Below are 20,852 nucleotides of genomic sequence, written 5' to 3'. Positions count from 1 at the left end.
TTTTAATTGAATGGGTGAAAGATGTAAAATGTCCATTATACTCGTAACTATCTGATGTGCTTATAGTGCAATTTCATCCATTTACAGTGTGATTTCATGCAAAATAAAAAAAATGGTTAAAATAATTATAGATTAAGCAATAATTAAATTTGTCCCCTTTCATTCTTTTTTTTATTTTATTTTTTCCATTTTTCTCTCTCCACTTTTTTTCTATTTTCTCCCTCCTTTTATTTTCTATCATTTTTCCTCTCCTTTATCTACCGAATCCAATCCTCATCTCTTCCTCCGCCTCACAATATCGCTGACTGCTCCTTCCTCCGCCTTTTTTTTCTATTTTCTCCCTCCTTTTATTTTCTATCATTTTTCCTCTCCTTTATCTACCGAATCCAATCCTCATCTCTTCCTCCGCCGCACAATATCGCTGAGACGCTGACTGCTCCCTCCTCCGCCTCTCTGTGGCTCCAACACCACCGCGCTGCTCCCTCGCCGCCCACCTCTCCCGTAGCTGCGCCGCATCCGCAGCAACTGCAACTGCTGCGCCCCTGCTGCTGCTCCACGCCGCTACTCTGCTGCTGCTGCTAGTGCCCTGCAGACACCCCGCTCCGCCCTCACCACGCTGCATCTTCGCTGCTGCCCTTCGCATCCGCGCTCAGCGTCTCCACCGGTGCTGCTGCCATTCGGAGCCGTGGGAGCGCTGCCGGCCGTCCCCACCGTGCGCTGCCCATATACACGAACCAGCCCCCCTTCTATTCCCCCGTGGGCTGTGGCCCAGTGGTACACATCACACGATGCAGCGTGAGTATGCTAGTGTGGCTCGCTATCGCTAGTGCTCGACGCCTGGGACTCCCGTCCGTGCACTGCCGCTTATCCCCAGCCGGGAGCCGAGGAGACGCCGCAGCCGGGCAGCGCCCAGCGGCCAGAGCCGGCGAAGGGCAGCGAGGGGAGGGCGGGAGAGCGAGAACAAAAATCTGCAATAGACGGCGGCGAGGTTTTGTCCTCCCCTCTTCCTCTCCTTGGCGTGTATTTAAATCTGGTGATTAGCTGATTAGCATTGTTTCCCCTCGATTCCGCTAGCAGATTTTTTCGAATTAGAGTATTGGACTACAGAAAGATGAAGTATTTGTATGTGGAAGCGTAATCAAGCACTTCGAAAGTATGAGAATGTCTTGTTTCGCTGTAAATTTCTTTAAGAATTATGTAATCTTACCATGTTAGGTCTTGATGTTTTGGTTTGAACAAAGCCAATTAGCCTAATTTCCAACTTGTGAAACATATGATCTGTTACAATTGGTACAGTGATTGCGTTGTGCCAGAAAATTTTTCCTGGCGCCAGCCATGGAGTGTGCAACCCGTGGACATTTTTCCAGATCTGACCCCTAGGGCCCAATTGAAGTCTGCCACTGGTTCTTCCTTTCTGAGAATCATTTTATTTATGTGGATGAAACTAAGAGGCTTCTCGAAAGTAATATGCTTTCCTTATGTAATAATACTCTGAAGCACTTAATTATTTGAAGACAATATGGGTATTTGATGAGGGAGTTTTGTCCAACTTTAACCTGTTAGAGTGTTAGTCCCAAAGCGACAGAAATGCTATTGTTTGAGATGGAAGTGGAGAATTTCGTGGTACATAGGAGCCAAAGTCTGTGTTATTCAAATAAAAATGTTGCCGTATTTTCTATTTTGTTATTTCTTAGTGATATGGTCAGATGCTGGAGATGTGACCTTCAGGATTCAGTTTTTGTTAATTTTTTAAGCTTGCTCTGTATTTTACCTTAGACACTTTACTGGTGAATTTGTTAGTGTATTACTGTTTTTTTCTTCCATATTCGTGAATTGTGACGGTCGCTGTTGGAGTTGATCTTGCATGCTAACTCACCGTATCCGTATGGAAAGATAGTGCCTTGTTTTTTCTCCTCAGAATATTGTATGCTGTTCACAGTCCAGATTGCAGTTTAGGTTTAGTTTATTGTGGAAGCAATACACGTGGAACCTAAGAGCTAGTTTACATTGTGAGTATAATTATGTGATGTGAACTACTACATTCTTCTGTTGACTAATAATCTGTTACTCCCATTATTCTTTTTTTGAGTGGTTACTCCCATTATTCTTGATGTGTGTAATGACTGTAAACTAGGATTTAAGAATTTCTATAATGCACCTCGTCAGGGCTAGCATTATCAGCTATTGGAAATAGCTTGATAGAGTGGTATGTGGTAGTAGTATCATTAAGCACACTGTATATCTATATCATTGGAGCAATGCACAACCAAAAATAGCACCTGTAATCAGCCAGTCATTCTGATCCATCTATATTACTTGTGCATGCCATCTTTTTTTAGCCTGAATGATTTCCTTTCCCACTTGTATCTGTGTTCTGGAAAGCGTTGCTATATATGCATAGCATCATCTATTTTGGCTGTTTATTTGATGAAAAAACTTTGTGTCTATGCAGTGCAAACATCTCAATGACAGGTGTTTCAAATTCTATTTCCATTGGTCTTCCTAGCTATGGGCTATATGCAGAGCCAAGGTTTTTATCGCAGAGCTATAGGAACTTCCCACGGAGATCCTCTTATAAATATCTCAGAATCCGTGCTGTGCAAGGAAATGATGGGCGTCGAAGGCTTGTTGACATCATCCGAATCATCCCAGAACTGTCAAGGAACTATTTCAGAAGCCGATCAAGAAGAACCCTTTTTGGTGGCATCTCTCTGCTGGGTGGCTTTTATGTCGCACAGACAATCTCTCTGTCTTTTGGTGCATTGGGTGTGAATGATGTTATAGCCGCAGTTGTTTGCGTCCTGCTGGCGGAGTATGTGACTAAGTTCTATTACAGCCGGCCTAAAGTTACTTTTCCCATTGCACTCCTCAACAATTTCAAGATGGGTTTCACATATGGCCTATTTATCGATGCCTTCAAGCTTGCTAGCTGAACTGCATTACCTCCTGCTTGGCTGCTTCTTCCCGCGCTCTTGATCACCGCACACATGGCAGATGTATGGCATATATGTTATGGATTTAAATTGCAGGGACCTTTAGTTTTCTTCCTTGGTTCTATTCTCCTATGTGAAGATTGACCCCACTGCTGGTAGTCTTGTCGGAACTGCTGGACTGCTGGTACCAAATGACACATGGAATTCATATCTCAGGTGTTCAAAATTTGCATACTGCAAGCTAATTTAAGTGAAGACTGAACCGATAGGCTTTGAAACTACTATTGAATTGCAGGCTGTTGAGTGTTAATCCTGTATTCCTGTTGCACAAATTTATAAAGGCCTTCAGTGGCATCAGTGTGTCTGGACTGCTCATTGGCAATTTATGTGACTATGGTTTGTTCATAGACGTAGAAATTTCTCCTGGTCTGTATAGTAAATTCTACTTGCCTTTGCTACTGCACAGTTAGTTCCTTGCCAACTTTACCAGTTTTGATCCTCCAAATCCGTTCATTGGGAGCCTTAACTAACAGCTCCATTGCGAAAGCTCGTGGCCATGATTTGGCTTTCAATGGATGATGGGGAAATCGTGCTAATAAAATGAACAAAGCATGATGCAGGACCTGTATTATTCCGAGTGTAATCATACCATATTCTCATGGCTCAAGCAACTAGTTATTCCACTCTAGGCCATTGAAGAAATATAGTAACTACATACCAGAAATCATTTCGATTCATCAATGTATCTGTTGTGTAGCTGCTCCAAGTTTTGAATTTCTTTGAACTATTCCCTTTGCATCCCAGTGCAATACCACCGTGTCATTCACAAAGTATTTGCTGGCACACACTGTCACCTGACAATCTTTTCAGACTTGTTCTGAAGAGGAAAGTAACCAGCTCTCTGAACATAACTACATAAGCATCCTAGATGACCATATCTGATAACCCCAGTTTGCCGGAGGCACAGATGCCCAGAGATCCCCAGAAACCATTAGATTGACGGGGCCCAAAGCTCTGTCATGAAGGTTGGTGTGCTGTTGGTTCATGCAGTTCTTCGCTGGTTTGATTACATGTTGGAGAGAGGCAGAGAACAGAGCACCAAGACGTGGTTACGGCGGCATCGGCTTGACGGATCGGGCCGGTAGTGCCAGTCGCCAAAGCGCGGCGTCCTCGCGGAGGCGGGCGAGCAGCCGCTCCGGGGACGGCCATTCTGCTCGGAATACCACCTCAAGTCATGGCGGTGCTTCCGCTGATGCCAGCAGCAAAGTAGGCTCCATCAGTCAAACTCGAAGCTTGCACACTTGGTGACAGCTCTTTCCCACTTGGTGCTGCGTGCATCCACACGAAGCGAAGGTGTTGAACTCCTGCCTATCAGTAAAATCAGCTTCAACTTATTAACTAGTAAGAGGTTAAGCGATGCTAACACGGTGGTCTCATTCAGGGTAAAAGTCATTGCTTTTTGATGACTAGATAATCGTTCTGGATCCAGGGAAAAAAATTATGACAAGTCATGCTACGGGCAGACCCAGTTCTAAAAGTAAATTAAATTGTGCACTAATTTTGTTTTTATTACAATTACAAGGATAGCCCAAACGCACGAATAAAAGGAAAATTATATTGTTTTAAAGTACGGGCATATGACTCATAACAAAACGAAGTGACAAATGCTTGAAAAATAACTAGAGAACGAGCCAAGCTCAAACATGAGCACATCATCATAATTTGCTATTGTTCAACTGCCTTCTCCATAGATACCCGATAACAATCTTCTGGGAGAGCTTCTGACAACGTTGCCTTCTTGAAGCTCCCCAATTGTACAAGGAGTATACACAAATGACTCATATATACCATTTGAACTGTTGTGGAAGTAACAATCTGGGCGTGAGTTTCCTAGATACTGAGCTTTTGATGTGTTCATATGATAGGCCACTGCTCCCAATGGTTCAGCCAAGAAGGCAACTTCCTTGTATGGATGGAAGCCAAGAATGTGTGAAAAGTCTCCCCAAAAGACTTCCTCTTCCTCTCCAATACTATCAACCGAAACAACATCGTCGTCGTCTGAGTCCCATTCAAAACCCTCAATTTGTATAGGTTTGTCATTTGTCCCCATAATTGCCATGGACACTAACATTATCTTCTTCTACGATCCAAGGTCCGCGAATAGGGCTATTATTATTGTCATAGAGTGATCCTAAATAGTGGATATAGAAGCTAAGATTACCTTGATACCTCAAGTTCCACACCATCTTTTCACATGATTCTCGGAGAATCCAAACACGTAGTTGGGCGCCGTCAACTATTCCGAAGCACACATCCTTACCTGATCTCCCTAGGCATGGTTTTACATTCGCAATGTTTGTTGTTGCTGCAAGTGAGCATTTATTTTTGAAGAACTATTAATATGTCCATTCACCAATGGCAGTACTTAAATAATTTAAACAATCTAAATTTGATCATGAAACATGAACACAAAACAATCACTAAAACTCTAGCACTTGAGTGGATGGTGCATGGTGACTGAAACATAACAAGAGACAAGGCCTTAATTTATGTAAAACGAATAAGGAATTAGCACGTTATTTTTTATGTATACCATCCATATCAATTGCATGTTCATCTGCATAATTTTTATTCAGTACCACATCGAACTCCGAACACTTTACCAAAAATAATATGTACAATAAAATATTATTCTGAAACATCAAAATTAGACTAGTAAAGGTGATGCACGAAGCATATAACATAATAAAACCATCATGTATTTTGCTGACAGTAAACTAGCTAAGCTGCCATGTGTGTAAAAGAAAACAAAAGGATCAAATTGGAGGTGTTTAAGATCATGGACTTTACTCGCCAAAAAAAAAACATCATGGTCTTCATAGAAGTCATTCTTACCTCATAATGAAGGAACCTTGACAGTGCACATAAAGTGCTCCCTGCCGGTACACCGCGCAGCGCCGCCGCATCGACCACACCTCCGTAGTTCCTACCGCGTGTCTTTTACCGTTCCAGCCGGCTCGCCTTCCCGGACAAAGGATCTATCCTCCCACTGCCCCGTCCTCGACGAGAACACGCTCACCTGCCATGGCGTCGGTGGCCACTCCATCAAGCGATACGGGTCGTCGTCGGCCTCCTTGTCCTCATCCGGTGTCCGCACAGAAGGTGGCCGCGGCGGCAGCGGCGGCACTGTCCATTCCACCTCGAATGACGCTGGCACGCGTACCTCTTGGTGCCACGGCAGCTCACGCCGTTGCTTCTTGCGCACCGGCTCCTGCGGCAGGGCGGGGATCAAGACCACCTCGTAGTGCGGCGACACGGCCGCATCAAACACGAGGTGCTCGCCGGCGCAGCCGAGAAGGCCCTCCGCGCCGCGCGGGGGAAGCAGCGTCCACCGCTGCGTCGCGGGGTTGCAGACGCAGAGCTGGCGCCCCCGATTGATGTCGCAGAGGAGGAGACCGTCGCAGTGGTCCATCACCGACCACGCGTCCTTGGTGTCGTTGGGAAGGAAGCTGAGCATGGCGTCGATTTTGGGCCTCGCCGGTGGTGACGTCGGGGAGGGGTGGGCGAAGAGGTGCGGGCGCTTGTGCTCGATGTAGTTGATGAAGATGCCGCGGACCGAGTGCGGGAGGAGATGCGGGAGCAGCAGCCCGCGGTCGTCGACAGCGCCGCGCCACGCCTTGCACACGCACCGTGCCGCGGCGAGGCTCTCCGCCGGCAGGCGGCGGAGGGCGTCGGCGAGTGCGTCGTCCGGTATCGCCATCAGTTCCGTCTCCATGGATGGAATGGAAGCTAGCAATGCGGCGGCGAGGCAAGCGCTTTATTAGCTTAGGTTTTGACAAGCGGGCGGCGGCGCGTGCGGGTGCGCGTACGAGTGAATGAGTACGTGTTTTGGTTACATGGCTTAGATCTAGTCTGATTAAGATCTAGCCTGGCTCAGCTATTCGGGCGTACTAGTGTAGCCTGGTTTAGATGCTTTTTTGCATTGCGCTGGCCTGGCTATGTACTCTGGACAGGCAACCAAACAATCACAAGCTACATTAGATTAGCCTGGTCAGGGACTTAGCCAGGCAACCAAACACAACCTGAGTGATCGATCAGATGCGCATTCCCAGGATCAGAGTGCAAACTCGTGGCCACCTGCCGCCTGTTGCGTGGGCTCGATCAAACTAATTGACCAGGATAAACTAGGTCAGGCCCCCCTAAAAAGATTAATTTTCCACTAAATAATTGGATACTGTCATAGCTATAGGAGACAAATTTTTTAAAGAAAATTCTGAGGCAGGGATTAGAATGGGCAAACAAATGCTTTATTTTCGTGATCAATCGAAAATTAATCACGTAACGGTGGGGTACATGAAAATGACGACAGACACCATCACACGGTACGGTAGAGTTCAACTGCCTTCGTTGTAGTGACCCCCGGTACTGACAACTGAACTACCAGGATATATTGTCTTCTTGAAGCTCCCTGATCACACATGGAGTGTACACAAATGATTCATAAATACCATTCGAATAATTGCGGTAATAGCATTTTGGACGTGAGTTGCCCAGGTATTGAACGTTTGATGTATTCAAATGATAGGCCAATACTCCGAAGGGCTCAGTCAAATAGACAACTTTCTTGTACGGATGGAATCCAAGAATGTCAAAGGAGATGCCCCAGTAGGATTCCTCACTTCTGACGTCAACTGACAAGATATCATCGTTGTCAGAGTCCCACTCCAAATTTTCTTTTGTCAGAGTTTCAGCCTTGTCATCACTGCCGCGCACATTGACATTATTTTCTTCTATGACTGTCCAAGGTCCAGCCATCAGTGTGCCACTTCTATAGAGTGATCTTGAATGGTGGGCACAGTGGCGAAGATCATCTTGATACCTCAAGACCCACTCTGCCTTCTCACCTGATTCGATGAGGACCCAAACCCGCAAGTGACCCTCACGAACAATTCCGAAGCACACCTCCTTTGCTAATCTCCCTAGATATGGCTTCACATTGTCAGCATCTGTTGGTGTTTTTATTAGTCGGTACTTACCATCTGACAATGCTAATCTGTAAAAAACACATTTCGAATGTATAAGCTATAATTAGTTTACTTGCACATGAAAAAGAATCAAAATTAGGAGGTAGTATAAGTAACAGAGGAATCAAAATTAGGAGGTAGTATAAGTAACAGAGTAAGGTACTTGTGTGGCGTTGGATTCTGCATAGACGTACCTCATAATGAAAGCACGATGGTAATGCACGTAGAGCACTCTCTGCCGGAACACAGCACAACGCCGGCGTGTTGTCGACCCCATCCGTTTCGATACATCCAACCGCATGTCCTCGACCGTCCCAACCGACTCGCCTTCCCGGACAAAGGACCTGTCCTCCCACTGCCCTGTTCTTGATGAGAACACATCCAGCCGGAATGGCGACGGCGGCCATTCCATCAACCGACATGGGTCATCAGGCTCCCTGTCCTCCTCATCCATGGATAGATCAGGTGACACTTGCGGCGGCGGAGATCCCCTTTGAAATTCCTCTCCATGCGTCGTATCCTCAGCAACTAACGTCGTGCCATCCAGCGACGCGAACAACGAGTCCAGGCAGAACGGCTCGTGTATCTCTTGCTGTCGGCGCCGCGGCCGCTTCTTCTGCACCTTCCAGCTATCCGGACGCATCGGCTTCCTCGGCACGTCGGGGAGCAAGACCACCTCGTGGTGAGGCGAGACCGCCGGATCAAACGCGAGGCACGCGCCGGCGTAGCGGCTGATAGTGATAGCCTCCGCGCGTGGCGGAGGAAGCAGCGCCCAACGCTGCGTCGCCGGGTTGCAGACGCAGAGCCGGCGCTCCCGCTCCACGCTGCAGAGGAGGAGGCCGTCGCAGTGGTCCATGACCGACCACCAGTCCGTCCCGGGGTCGTTCGGCATGAAGCTGAGCAGGCCGTCGATCTCCGGGCTCGTCGCCGGAGGCGACGCCGTGGAACTGGAAGGGCGGGCGAAGAGGTGCGGGCGGCCGTGGTCGATGTAGTTGATGAAGATGCCGCGGACCGAGCGCGGGAGCTGGTGCGGGAGGAGCGGCGGCAAGCGGCGGAAGACGCCGGCGAGGGCGTCCTCCGGTAGCGCCACGGCTTCCGTCTCCATGGACGGGTGGATCGATGTGGTCGACGCGACGGGCGACGGCGAGGCTCGTGCTTGTTTTCGGCTTTGGCGAGCGGGCGGCGGAGCCTGCAGCTAAATAATCGACGGGGGATCGCGCGTTGCCTCGAGATCGAGATCAAATTCAAGGCCGGCCGTGGTCCGTGGGCTTCCTTGGTCAAGTAAAGAGGCACAAATTTAAAAATGTTTTATCACACCAGCACATAATTAGAGAGTCAACTATTCCCTATCTGACTAGATTAAAAAATGGTTAGCGAGCATCATGCCGGATCTTGCTTCCAGATACGATGCCGCAGTAGCAGTATCACAATTAACATTCAATCAGGTATGACAATCACGAAACAAAAACTAATTAGAATCACACGGTTTGGCCTCCACGCAGACGCAGCCTTGGCTGCCAAGCAACACGCATGGGAGCGTGCGACGTGGTTTGCAAAGGAACGAACGACGGAAGTCAGCTTCTTGTACGTACCACAAATGTACCTGGCGTCTTGGCCGCCAAGTTGTCTGTGCTAATACTCCTTGCTTTTTATTTTCCGATCATGCACTTCACCATCCGCTGCCACTAGCTCGATCAATGCCCAGCTCACCAGAGCCCTGTGGTCGGTGACAGATCCACTCCTGTGGAGTCTGGAGAGATGGGCCCATGGATCAGTAGATTAGACTCTTAATTAGAGTGAGGAAGAGACGAATACGATCGGATTCGCATTTCCTGGAGATTATCAGAGGCAAATTCATGGCCATTTGTGGCCCGTTGGCTCGGTCGTACGAGATCATCAATGCATCATCATCATCCACGGCCCACTGGAGTGTTTTGGGCCCAGCTAGCACTAGATTTTGGCAGCCCTTAGAAATGAACTTTTTATTTCCCGAACAGAAAAAAGCATGTGATGATTACGAAAACGAACAAATCCAAACGAAAATGCGACGGAAATGTGCGAGCACCAATAAGCAAAGCCGGGATTACATACTTGATCCAAACTCCAAAGTGCATCACCGCACCAAAGCTTGCCAGCACTGATACGGGCATGGGCGCACCACCGTGAATATTCCAGGCTGCAAGCATGACTCATTCAGGCGCGAGTGCTCCGGCAGAGCAGCGCGCATTACGTTTCGCGTGTCCCATCTACTTCTGTTTGTCCCTTCCCCAGGACCTGTCCTGGAGGCAAGTTCAAAGCCAAATGTGGAGGCCAGGCCAGTGTGCAACCTTTGCGCAGTGTGCTTTCTTCCGTTCCAGGTCCGGGGCAGACAAAGCCATTCGAACTCTGAATTTTTTTTTTATCTCGGCGTCGACGGCACCTTCTAAGGTATTCGTACTGGATACTGTAATAGGGATGTTCAATTTTCATATCAGCTTCTATTCTTCTGTACTAATTAGTTCTTTTGCTTCTGCGTAGTTCTCGTCAGTAACGCTTGAGAATTTCAGGGCGCAACGCGATCTCTAGGGGCAATCGAGGCTCAAGAACATAGCAGCTGAAAGCCTGCAAAGACGTCAACACCAGCTACCGCCTACCGATGCCGGAGCGCGAGAGCTAGGCTGCGTGTGTAGCGTGAAGGCCGTGGAACGTGTGGCCGGTTCATGACCCCTTTTGGTGCAAAGCTTGGAACATTTTCTATTGCGCGCTTTCGCTGGCAGCTAGGTTCTTTTTCAAGACTTTGATGACAATTGACACTGCTAGACTCCTAGCTACTACACACGCAATGTGCGAGAGACACGATGCCCAAGACTCCTCACCTTACTTAGCTCAGAGGAGGGTGAAATGCATGCGTCTTATTAACCTCTGCTGTTAATTTTGCGAGTGTTGGAACGAAGCCAAAACACCTTAGTTGTTACTTTCCTAAATCCTAAGTGGACGACATCATGAGTGCTGTGGCTCGCAAACTGTCGATGCCGATGCGACAACGCGAGTGTCGATCAAAAGGCATGCTGGAGACTTTGCTCTTTAAATCTTGGAGGAAAGATTTGATCACGTAAACAGGGCCGCGACGGCGATCCGAGCTACCTTTAACTTTGCCCTTCTTGTCAAAGTGGGTCTTCGTCATCGGAGTCACATCGAACCAAGTTTTCAAGACCCAAAAGACCTCCCATTGCCTAAAGTTAGACGAAAGCCGACACTATGGTCCCTCACCTTCTTCACCTACCATCCTAATCCAAAGTCCAAAGATCGTCTATCTCTTTCCGTTACAAAGTCTGTGGTGTGAAGTTTACACGCTCCCATGAATAATCAAATGATCCCAGTTAACCTGATGCATACAGGAAGTAAAGTCGATCGATGACGATGAATCTTTGTAATGCCGCTACTTATCTATGACATCATTCTAAAGTAAGAGTGTAAGCTAAAAGCTAGGCCAATCTAGCTGATGTCTAACATCGTCATATTTTTAGTAAGGTTGTGGCGTCCCAACATTAAAAAAAATACTACATAATGAGCGTCACAATTCACTAGTGTGAAGAAGTAGGTCATGAAAACATATCTGATGCACATGGAGTCGGAAGCTAATTAAGAAGGTGTGGTAACTGGCAGTAAACCAAACATCTCTCAAGGAAATGTGGCGTGATTAGGATTAGCGTGGCCGTATCTTAGGCATCAGTCACTGGTCAGCAAATTAAAGGCGCGCGACGAAGAACCAGACTGACCAGTGACTGATGAGAAGGGGTTCAGGGAAGGAACAGGCAAGAGCGTGCTAGCTAGCTCAGCCTCCACTGACACAGCAGTCAGCAGGCATTACATGCGCAACCCAAATCCGTCTAAAATCCGAGATCGAGTGCATTTCGCAGGAGCAGCCGAGCAGGCCACTAGGCCAGTAGCAGAGTGAGATGCGGAGATCGATGTCCATGGCCAGCTTTGGCATATACCATGCGGCCAGCCCTCTTGTGATCTTGCCTGGTTTTCTCGTGATGAAATCGACAGGTCATGCGTGGACCAGGGGCTTGCGGACAAGTAGCCGTTCGGGTTCTGGTTTCTGAATGAGCGGGCACTGATCGCTGGCTGCGTTGCGCCAATCTTCACATAAGGACTTTATTGGTAGATTGGTAGCCATTCTCTCCTTTGCTGATTATTAAGGACTTCGTGCGTGTGGCAAGGGTGGCAACGACGAGTAATCGAAGTTGCGGCGCAGAGCGCTGTACTGAACTGTCCGGCAGGAGATGATGACGAAAGCAATGACATCAAATCTGTGCCAATCCAGAAGGTCTTCCATAAGAGAGGGGGGAAAAAAGGAGAGCCCAGTGGCTTTGGCTTGACTCGCTGACGCATTGTGCCACAACTAGCGCTAAGCCGCTAACGACGAGAGACCGAGTGTTTTGGGATTAAAAATTTTGGTCAGGGTCAGCTGGTACAAACTAATAACCGGCCAGATTATATCAAAAATAAATTCAGGTCAGCCGCCCCGCAGTACGGCGTCGCCTTCAGGCCGCGCGTACTCCTACGTACGTCCTTGCGCGGACCTTCTAGGAGCCACGGCACTATTCAATTCCAAATTCCCAATCACCCGTAGCTACGTTTGACCTTCTAGACATCGCATCATTGCATGCATCAGTACGACGATCAGGAGAGATCAGAATAATCCTCCGTCGTGTCAATTCGCAGGGTTTGACCTCCGTCGCATGGCCTTGGTCGTGAAGCTACACGCGCGGCAGCAGCCCAGCAGCTGCAGCGGACGACGTGCGCCTTGCTGTGCAAGCAATTAAAGCAGGCTGCTGCGAGAGAAAAGTCAGGACTAAGGAGTGATACGCTTTGCCGCCAATTGTTTGTACGAGCACTTGACTAATGATCGTAGATCATTTCAATTTTTTTTTAGTGAAATCATTTTATATTTGATCATAGAGAGGATTACAAAGATTTATTGCACCGAATAGATATACTATGAAAATATAATTAATGAAAAATTTAATAGTACTTATTTGTTATCTGTTACCATAAATGTTAGTATTTAATCGTATAAATTTAGTCAAACTTAAAATGCTTTAACTTTGAAAAAAATTAGAATAACTTACAATTTAAAAAAAACAGAGGAAGTAAAGATACAGTTTGGAATCTTTACTGTGATCATCAGCTGAAGCAATCTTACTATTACTAATTGGAGGCTCCTTTTGAAGCCTCCAGGTGAAGCCACCTAGGATTCCTAGGTGGACACTCTAAAAAAAAAGAGAAATCCTAGAAATTCTCACAAAAAAGCAAAACATCCGACCATCGATATATAGATTTAAATCACCATAGCCATTGGATCTATTATGTTTTCAAAAAAATTACCCACCAATGCCATTATGAAAACAACCTAAAGTAACCCTCTAAATCTATATATAAATTACCCACCTATGCCATTATATAAAATAAACTAAAGCAACCCCCTAATCTTTATCTCCATGTAATTTGACTTAATTGTCGGACGTGAAATATGAGGTGAACGTGAGATATACATCAATGAATCTAGCTGTTAGCAAGAATATATCTTTTACGTACATCAATGAATCTATCTCTTAGCCGCACATGATTAAAATGTCCACGTGAATGTCAGAATATTTTTAGACCTTAATGGTGATTCAGAGTCCGGAGCTTAGTTTGCATGGCCATTATATATACAGGAAATTCAGAGTCCGGCGCTCAGAAGCAGGCGATTCTCTCTCCCGATCCATCCAACAGGCACCAAGCTTGCGAGAACGCTGAGCTCCAACGGGGTTCAGTTTGTCTTTTGTCTTTTCTCATAGGAAGACGACCATCAACCAAAGGTACCAATATCTCTCTAAATCATCCTACTATAGAATAATCTCCATAGATGAATGCCCTAACCAATCTACCAGTACTGTAATCTCTTTATCTCTCTGTATGTCTTTCTCCGTGGTCATAGGAGAGGAAAATAATCAATATAATGAGAATAGAGTTATAGGCGAGATGGGTTTGTTTTCATCGTGCGCGCGGTCGCATGCAAGCTTGCAGATTGTTTGATTTCCCTTCTTCAATTAGATTAATTTTTCATAGCATATATTACTACTATTAAATCATTTGTTTATTGTCTGGCCTGTTGCACGCGTGGTATAGATGACTTGCTTCTCACAGTTGTTCTCAAAGGCAGATATGAGTTTATTTTCATTGAGGAGTAACATTGCGCACGGTCGCATGCAAGCTTGCAGATTGTTTGGTTCCCCTTCTATAATTAGATTAACTTTTCATGGAATATATTAGTACTATTAAATAATTTGTTATTGTATGGCCTCCTGCATACGTGGTATAGATGACTTGCTTCTCACCATTGTTCTCAAACTGTTATTCCTATCGCATCTTTGTATCGAAATTAAAATAATAGATTTAAGTATGGCCAATCACGACAATCATTTATATTTTTTATGGAATAATAACAATCTTGAGTTGCTACTGTCGAACACATGCAGATATTTACAACGACATTCCAGAGATTGCAGTTTGCCACCAACCCGCAAATTAAGCTGTTAGTATCTGGCACTCGGTAATAACCAACAATACATAGATCCAGTTGTAGTAGTACAGCAGGTAACTGAATTCCATGTTTGTAGATAATGTCTTTTATATAGAAAAATAGTCTAATTGAATCCATCACCATCTTTTGCTTATGCAGTTCAACAAGTTGCAATGGTGAGCAAAACTTTATCTGAAATTAGACCGGGAAAGGAATTGTGGAACATCAAGGCAAGGGTAACCAGATTGTGGAATGCAACCTTACTCAGTAGTGGCGAACAATTAAGTCTTGACATGATCCTTATTGATCAAGAGGTATGATAGATGTTCACTTTGATTGCAATTTTTGGTATATTTTTTTGTTTACAAATTATTATTGATGATGCAAAATTAGGGAACCATGATGCACGGTGTTATCAATAAGGCCTATATGGATAAGTTCAAACCATTGATTGAAGAAGGCAATGTGTACACAATTGCAAATGTCAGAATCACACCAGCAGCCCAGAAGTATCGGCCAGTGGTAAATGACAGAATAGTCAACTTCTTGCCCACAACTACACTAAAAACGGTCAAAGATACTGAAGACATTCCAAAGTATAGTTTCAATTTTATGAGCACGGATATGCTTTCAGCAAGAATAAATGTGGACATGTACCTATCAGGTAAACCATTACTGGCTTTTCAATTTTTACACTTCCACTCATTCGACAGCCATCTAATAATAATTCATATTTATGTTTCATAGATGTTATAGGTGTCGCAGCACACATTGGACCGATAGAAGAAACAAGGACAAACTTTGGATTTACCAAAATCCGTGATATTGTGCTTCTGATGGAGTAATTCTCTTTTCTTTTGTAGTAAACAACTACGAAACTTTCAACGTTTACATGCATGTTATAGAACTTCTGTTGAACTAGAAAATATCTTCTATAGTGCCCTACAAATAATTAATTTCATGATTAGATATTTAAAATATTTATTATTATGCACTTTTAAATTTGTAGTGATCATGAAGTTAAAGTTAGATTTTGGGGAGACAAAGTTGAGGAAGTTGATGATGAGACAAAATCCCATGTCATCGCAATAACATCTACAACTGTGAGGAAATTTGGAAGTAAGTCTTTATTCAATATGAGTTATCCAATATTAATTATTCAACAAACTAACCTCCTAGGAAAATAAATAATTGATATTTTCTCAGGGTATTCTCTATCGTCAACCAATGCAACAAAAGTTTATGTAGATCTACCTATTCCTGAAACTAAGGATGCACATGACAGGTGAGAAAAATTAGTTATTATTTTTCTATTTTAATCTATGTTGCATGCACTCTAACATGATACATTCTTTTGTATGATAAAAAATGTTAGTTCAATTGATAATATTGTCAAAGAGATTCATATTGAGGACCATCTAAAAGGGACATTGCAAGACCAAATGCAGTACAACAGAAGAACTTTAGAAGAATTAAATTTGATATTATTTGAAGCATCAAATCACGTATGGATTAGTATGTTCATTACACACTATACTATTTAAAGACTTACATACATAATGATGGTATTGTTCCTACTTTCAGGATAAGGTATTTACTGTTGAAGCAACAATAAATGAAATTAATGCAACATATGGTTGGTACTACATCTCATGTAGTAGAGGCGATTGTAAGAAGCAACTTGAAAAGAAGTTTGATCACTATTATTGCAATAAATGTGACAAGAGAGCCGAACCTAAAGCACGGTAAATTATTTAGTAGTTTACAATCTCATTATAATACTTTTATTTCTCATAGGAGAATAATGTTTGCAGATTCAAAATTAAGCTTCAAATAAGTGATCCGACTACAAGTGCATCTTGTGTACTTTTTGACAAGGAAGCAGAAATGATAATTAATGAATCAGCAGATTCGATGATCAGCTCAGCTGATCATGATAGTAAGGAGGTACCAGAATCAATTCAAAAAATATGTGGTCAAACATTAATTTTTCAATTCAGATTGACCGAGTACAACTTGACAAGTTTTAGACCAGATTATACTGTTTCAAAGATATTTTTTCTAAAAGAAAAGAGTAGTTCAAGAATTGGAATGGAAAGTGTAAAAAAGGTAACACTTTATTATTAAGTTTTTATTGCACTTTTTTCTTTAGAATCCTTAATATTTAATAATTTTACTATATCAATGAAACAAATTCTAACCTACATTTATTTTCTTTTTGATTATTTGTAGGAAGTAGAAGACAACTCAGACAAATGCTACACCATAACTACCGAGAATGAAGAGGTAGACACTGATGACTCTTTTACCAAGAAAGTAACATTCGTACAAAAAGCCATAAGGACTGGAGAAAGATTGGCTAGAAAAGTATACTCACTTCCCTCTCATTGTTCATTCTATTTACAGTACATGCAAAAAAATATTATTCATGCAAAATTGCAGGCTGACTAAGCTTTAAAGGAATAGCGGATAGTGCAATATCTAATCTGATCAGTATGCATTAGAAAGTGCTCTACTGCAATTAAATTAAAAAATGATATATGTTCAATTCTTAGGCTATATTAATATACTCTTCTATGTGATAATTCACAATTTTTAGGAAAAAGAAGATGCCAGAAGAAGTGACAAGAAAAAACGCAAGCATAGAAAAATATCCGTACAAAACTTAGAAAAAAAGGTACTTCATAAACAAAAGTATTCTCTTATATTTTTATTAAATATTTTTTTAACACTTGACAAGTTCTTTTTTAGGATGAATATATCAGCAATTCAGATGTCATTGGAGATGAAAACCTTAGTTCATCCAAAAGGTCAAAAAAACATCTGAAGAAAGGTGTTCGGCTGAAAAGGAAAAGCAAAAAAGTTGTAATGCAGACAAACACTTCTACTACAACGGTATTTCAACAAACAGAAATGTCATTTTTGTATTTGGGTAAATACTTCCTTAGCACTTAAATAATTTATGCAATCTTAGGAAGAAGATGGCAACAACTCAAAGATGGTTATTAGTGATATCCAAGGTTCAAGCAAAGGAATAAAAACAAATCCAAAGAAAGTTAACCGAGAAGGAAGAAAAGGCAAAAAAGTTATGAAGAAAAAAATTCCAACTACACAGGTATTGGTTCATCTTTCCTATTTTGTTAATTAGGTCTTCAATACTGGATAAGGTTTTTATTTTGGTAGGAAGGACACACCAATGACTGGGAGCTAAAGGGTCACAACGAAGATAATTTTACTGCCAGTGAGTACAAGAAGACCCTCCAAAGGAAGAAATACAAAAAAAGAAATGTAATTACAGTACTAGACTCAGATGAAGAATGCATGGAAGCTAAGAGACCGAATGCAAGGAAGAGAATATGTAAAATAGAAGATTCAGATGAAGAAAATGAACGGCATAACCATGAGGAGGTATGGACATAAAAATTTATTATACGTTTACCTCAAAAAAAACCTTTTCTGTATGTGTAACAATATTTGCAAATTATGCAAAAACATGATGACATTATGATAATAGGAATTTTACTGCACAAATGAACAGAAACTCTAAGAAGAAATCGGATTATACTACATAGTGTTACCTGATATATAATACTATTTTAAAATTTTTGTAGGAGCAGGAACCAAATGAGTTTGATGGAGACAGTAACACACAAAGAACCCAGAAATTTAAAAGGAGAAAACAAGAAGGCAATTCAAAGGAGATGAAGATGAAAATATCAGATGAAGAGGTAATTCAATTCGCATCTGTTGATGAACAAATACTCTAAGAAGAAATCAGATCATAGTTCATAGTGTTACCGGATATATAATACTATTTTTAAAGTTTTTGCAGGAGAAGGAACCAAATGAGTTTGATGGAGACAGTAAGACACAAAGTATCCAGAAATTTAAAAGGAGAAATCAAGAAGGCGACTCAAAGGAGATGAAGATGAAAGTATCAGATGAAGAGGTAATTCAATTCGCATCTGTGGTCTGACCTTTACTAATCTTTAGCATTAATAACGATAATTTGAAAATTTGCAGAGCAAGCATGAAACTGGTGTAAAAGAAGTAAGCGAAGACAACAAGAACAATAAGCAAACATCTCCATACAGGTCAACAAGGATTAGGAGAATACCTGCAAAATACAAACAATAGGTATAGAATTATTTATGTATAATACAATTACAATTTTCATCTTTAAATTCAAACAAGTTAACTAACCTCATAATATTACTTAAATCTATTTGCAATCAGATGTTTGATCGAAGATGTCCGAACGAAGTTTCAAAAGCTACTAAAGCACCCAAGCACCTTGGAAGAAGTAGAAAATAGAATAGATAGGATTAGTTAACAATATTATTTGTAGTCTATTAATAAAGGTACTATTTGATCATAGGAGAGTTTTGTAATAGCAAAAATATATACTATTAGGGATCAGTAATTTAAAAGAGAAAACAACCCAGTTTGTGTTTACCACATGTGCACTGGGAAAAATTCGTTCGCAGAGTGGACAAAACTAAATAGCGCAGAGGCTGCCATGTGAACATTTGACTGGCACGGCATGCCCACTATAAGGTAATCGTGTTTGACGATTTTGTGTCAAAGAATAGGGATCTCAAACTGCTGTGTTGCTGTACTCAGTTGAGAAAAAAAGGAGAGAGGTGAGCTGTTCAAGCGAGGAATCAAAGTTAGATTTGATGGATTAGCTGATGGTACTGTTGCGGATTGGATTGAGGGAGTGCGGATGTTTGGGTTTTTGGAGAAGCGAGGGACTGGTGGTGTTGTAGCTGCTTGCAGAACAGGGAGTAACGAACTTTGAGAAGATGTTGCTGCTGCTTTGTTCCCTGTGGATTGGTTGGACGAGGTGCACGAGATAGAGATGTCCTTCTGTAGTTGGCTCATGGAGGAAAATTGGAGCTGGGCAGTTGTTGCTGGCGTGAGGAAGAGGAGAGAAAGAGAAGGAGCAATTATTAGAAAAAGAGAGATAAAGAAGGAATCGAGTCGGCATGCTAGATCGATGCTAAGCCCATATTGAATAGACTATGCACCACTTAAATCGATTAGTTTCCCAAAAATATAATTTCATAGTTGGTACACCTATATGACACAACCACAGGACGTGCACTTTAATCAATATAAAAGATGGCTGCTATACACATAGATAGTTCAGATGATGATTAAAAATTCTTACATGAACCAAAAAATAAAATAACAATTTCATCTTACAAAAAATTCAATTTATTGTTTCAGTTAAGACAGATAAACTAACGAGAATATCCTAACAACTATATATTTTAAAAAGGATCAGAACCAAATCCAAGCTGTTAGCACACGTCCCAAGATATTTTATCTACAAACTAACTAAACAACTCCACATTTTATAGGACTCAAAACCAAATCATGTAGATATTTTATCTACAAACTAACTAAACAACTCCACATTTTATAGGACTCAAAACCAAATCACGTAGCCACTTCAACCTGCTGCAGGCCTACCCAATCAACCCAGGTAAACACGTTTTCATCTCTAACCAGAACTAAAAATCAAAGGGAAATAAAAGACTTATCCCATTAGTTTAGTGCAAACTAATATAGCTTCCAGATTTAGATCTGTTTCATCATCTCAAGTTCGGAAGAAAAAAGGATTTATACAACAAGGTTGATTAGGAAAGGTAAACCATTGAGATTCAATATGTTTTTTCCCATATGTTTCCGTATAATTTTTCTCACGATACATTATTTCTCAGGCAAAGATGGAACAAACAGAAAGTGCTACAGACAAAAGATCAAAGAGGAGAAAAATACTACAACACAAAAAAACCAAGGTAGTAATTTGGATACAATACCTCCACCATCATTTTTAATGACTGACTCGACTAGCAATATATCTCTTGAATATTTACAAAATTATTACTTGATTTTTCAGGAAAAAAAATAATGAAGACATTGTCAGGTCTAATGTTCTAAACAGAGGAATCATCTACACCATTTTTCTGACATAAAACTGATCAATCAAAATACATTTCAGGAATTACAAAGATGATCTACATGACCATGGGCCTCAAAATCCTCGAATGAAAAGGAAACTCATTATGGATCGAAAGAGAAGTAACAAGTATCTGAAGCTAGATTCCAATGATGTTCATATACAACAAAACGATCCAGAGAAAAGCAACGAAAGGTACTAACGTGCTTTGTTTATTACACTACTATTATGCAGTCATACTTCATCTTTATGTACAAAATATTGTAGGTCATTTATTGAAATATCAACAACCATGAATGCAATACCTGATACGTCAAGGAAAAAGGTAACCATGCAACACTTTCATTCTTTTTTCTCAATTACCACAATGCTAT

General features: G+C 42.4%; 2 protein-coding genes across 3 annotated transcripts; one reads left to right on the top strand and one right to left on the bottom strand.

Annotated features, from left to right (window-relative positions):
• Positions 1 to 386: 386 nt before the first annotated feature.
• LOC101776685 (uncharacterized protein ycf20) lies at positions 387 to 3,414 on the top strand. Of its 2 annotated transcripts, XM_004975967.4 has the most exons (3): positions 387 to 988; positions 1,078 to 1,153; positions 2,453 to 3,414. In XM_004975967.4, exons 2-3 carry the CDS (start codon positions 1,125 to 1,127, stop codon positions 2,931 to 2,933), a joined length of 510 nt encoding a protein of 169 aa, XP_004976024.1. In that variant the 5' UTR covers positions 387 to 988; positions 1,078 to 1,124; the 3' UTR covers positions 2,934 to 3,414. The 2 variants fall into 2 exon arrangements, with proteins under 2 accessions (XP_004976024.1, XP_004976025.1); XM_004975968.4 differs by lacking the exon at positions 1,078 to 1,153 and having other exon boundaries at positions 391 to 988.
• Positions 3,415 to 7,218: 3,804 nt separating this feature from the next.
• LOC101754822 lies at positions 7,219 to 9,110 on the bottom strand. The gene is made up of 2 exons (XM_004978037.2): positions 8,152 to 9,110; positions 7,219 to 7,986 (listed from the first exon to the last, which is right to left on the bottom strand). Exons 1-2 carry the CDS (start codon positions 9,060 to 9,062, stop codon positions 7,371 to 7,373), a joined length of 1,527 nt encoding a protein of 508 aa, XP_004978094.1. The 5' UTR covers positions 9,063 to 9,110; the 3' UTR covers positions 7,219 to 7,370.
• Between the last annotated feature and the right edge of the window lie 11,742 nt (positions 9,111 to 20,852).

The sequence above is a fragment of the Setaria italica genome, chromosome VII (assembly GCF_000263155.2).
Source record: "Setaria italica strain Yugu1 chromosome VII, Setaria_italica_v2.0, whole genome shotgun sequence".
NCBI lineage: Eukaryota > Viridiplantae > Streptophyta > Magnoliopsida > Poales > Poaceae > Setaria > Setaria italica.
The sequence above is the reverse complement of the archived record's forward strand: the minus strand, read 5'-3'. Positions and strand labels throughout refer to the sequence as shown.

Coding starts and splice junctions, on each gene's coding strand:
- LOC101776685 (XM_004975967.4), top strand. CDS start 1,125: ATGTGGAAGCGTAATCAAGCACTTCGAAA. Junction 1,154..2,452: donor CGTAATCAAGCACTTCGAAA/GTATGAGAATGT, acceptor GTGTCTATGCAG/TGCAAACATCTCAATGACAG.
- LOC101754822 (XM_004978037.2), bottom strand. CDS start 9,062: ATGGAGACGGAAGCCGTGGCGCTACCGGAGGACGCCCTCGCCGGCGTC. Junction 7,987..8,151: donor CATCGTGCTTTCATTATGAG/GTACGTCTATGC, acceptor TGTTTTTTACAG/ATTAGCATTGTCAGATGGTA.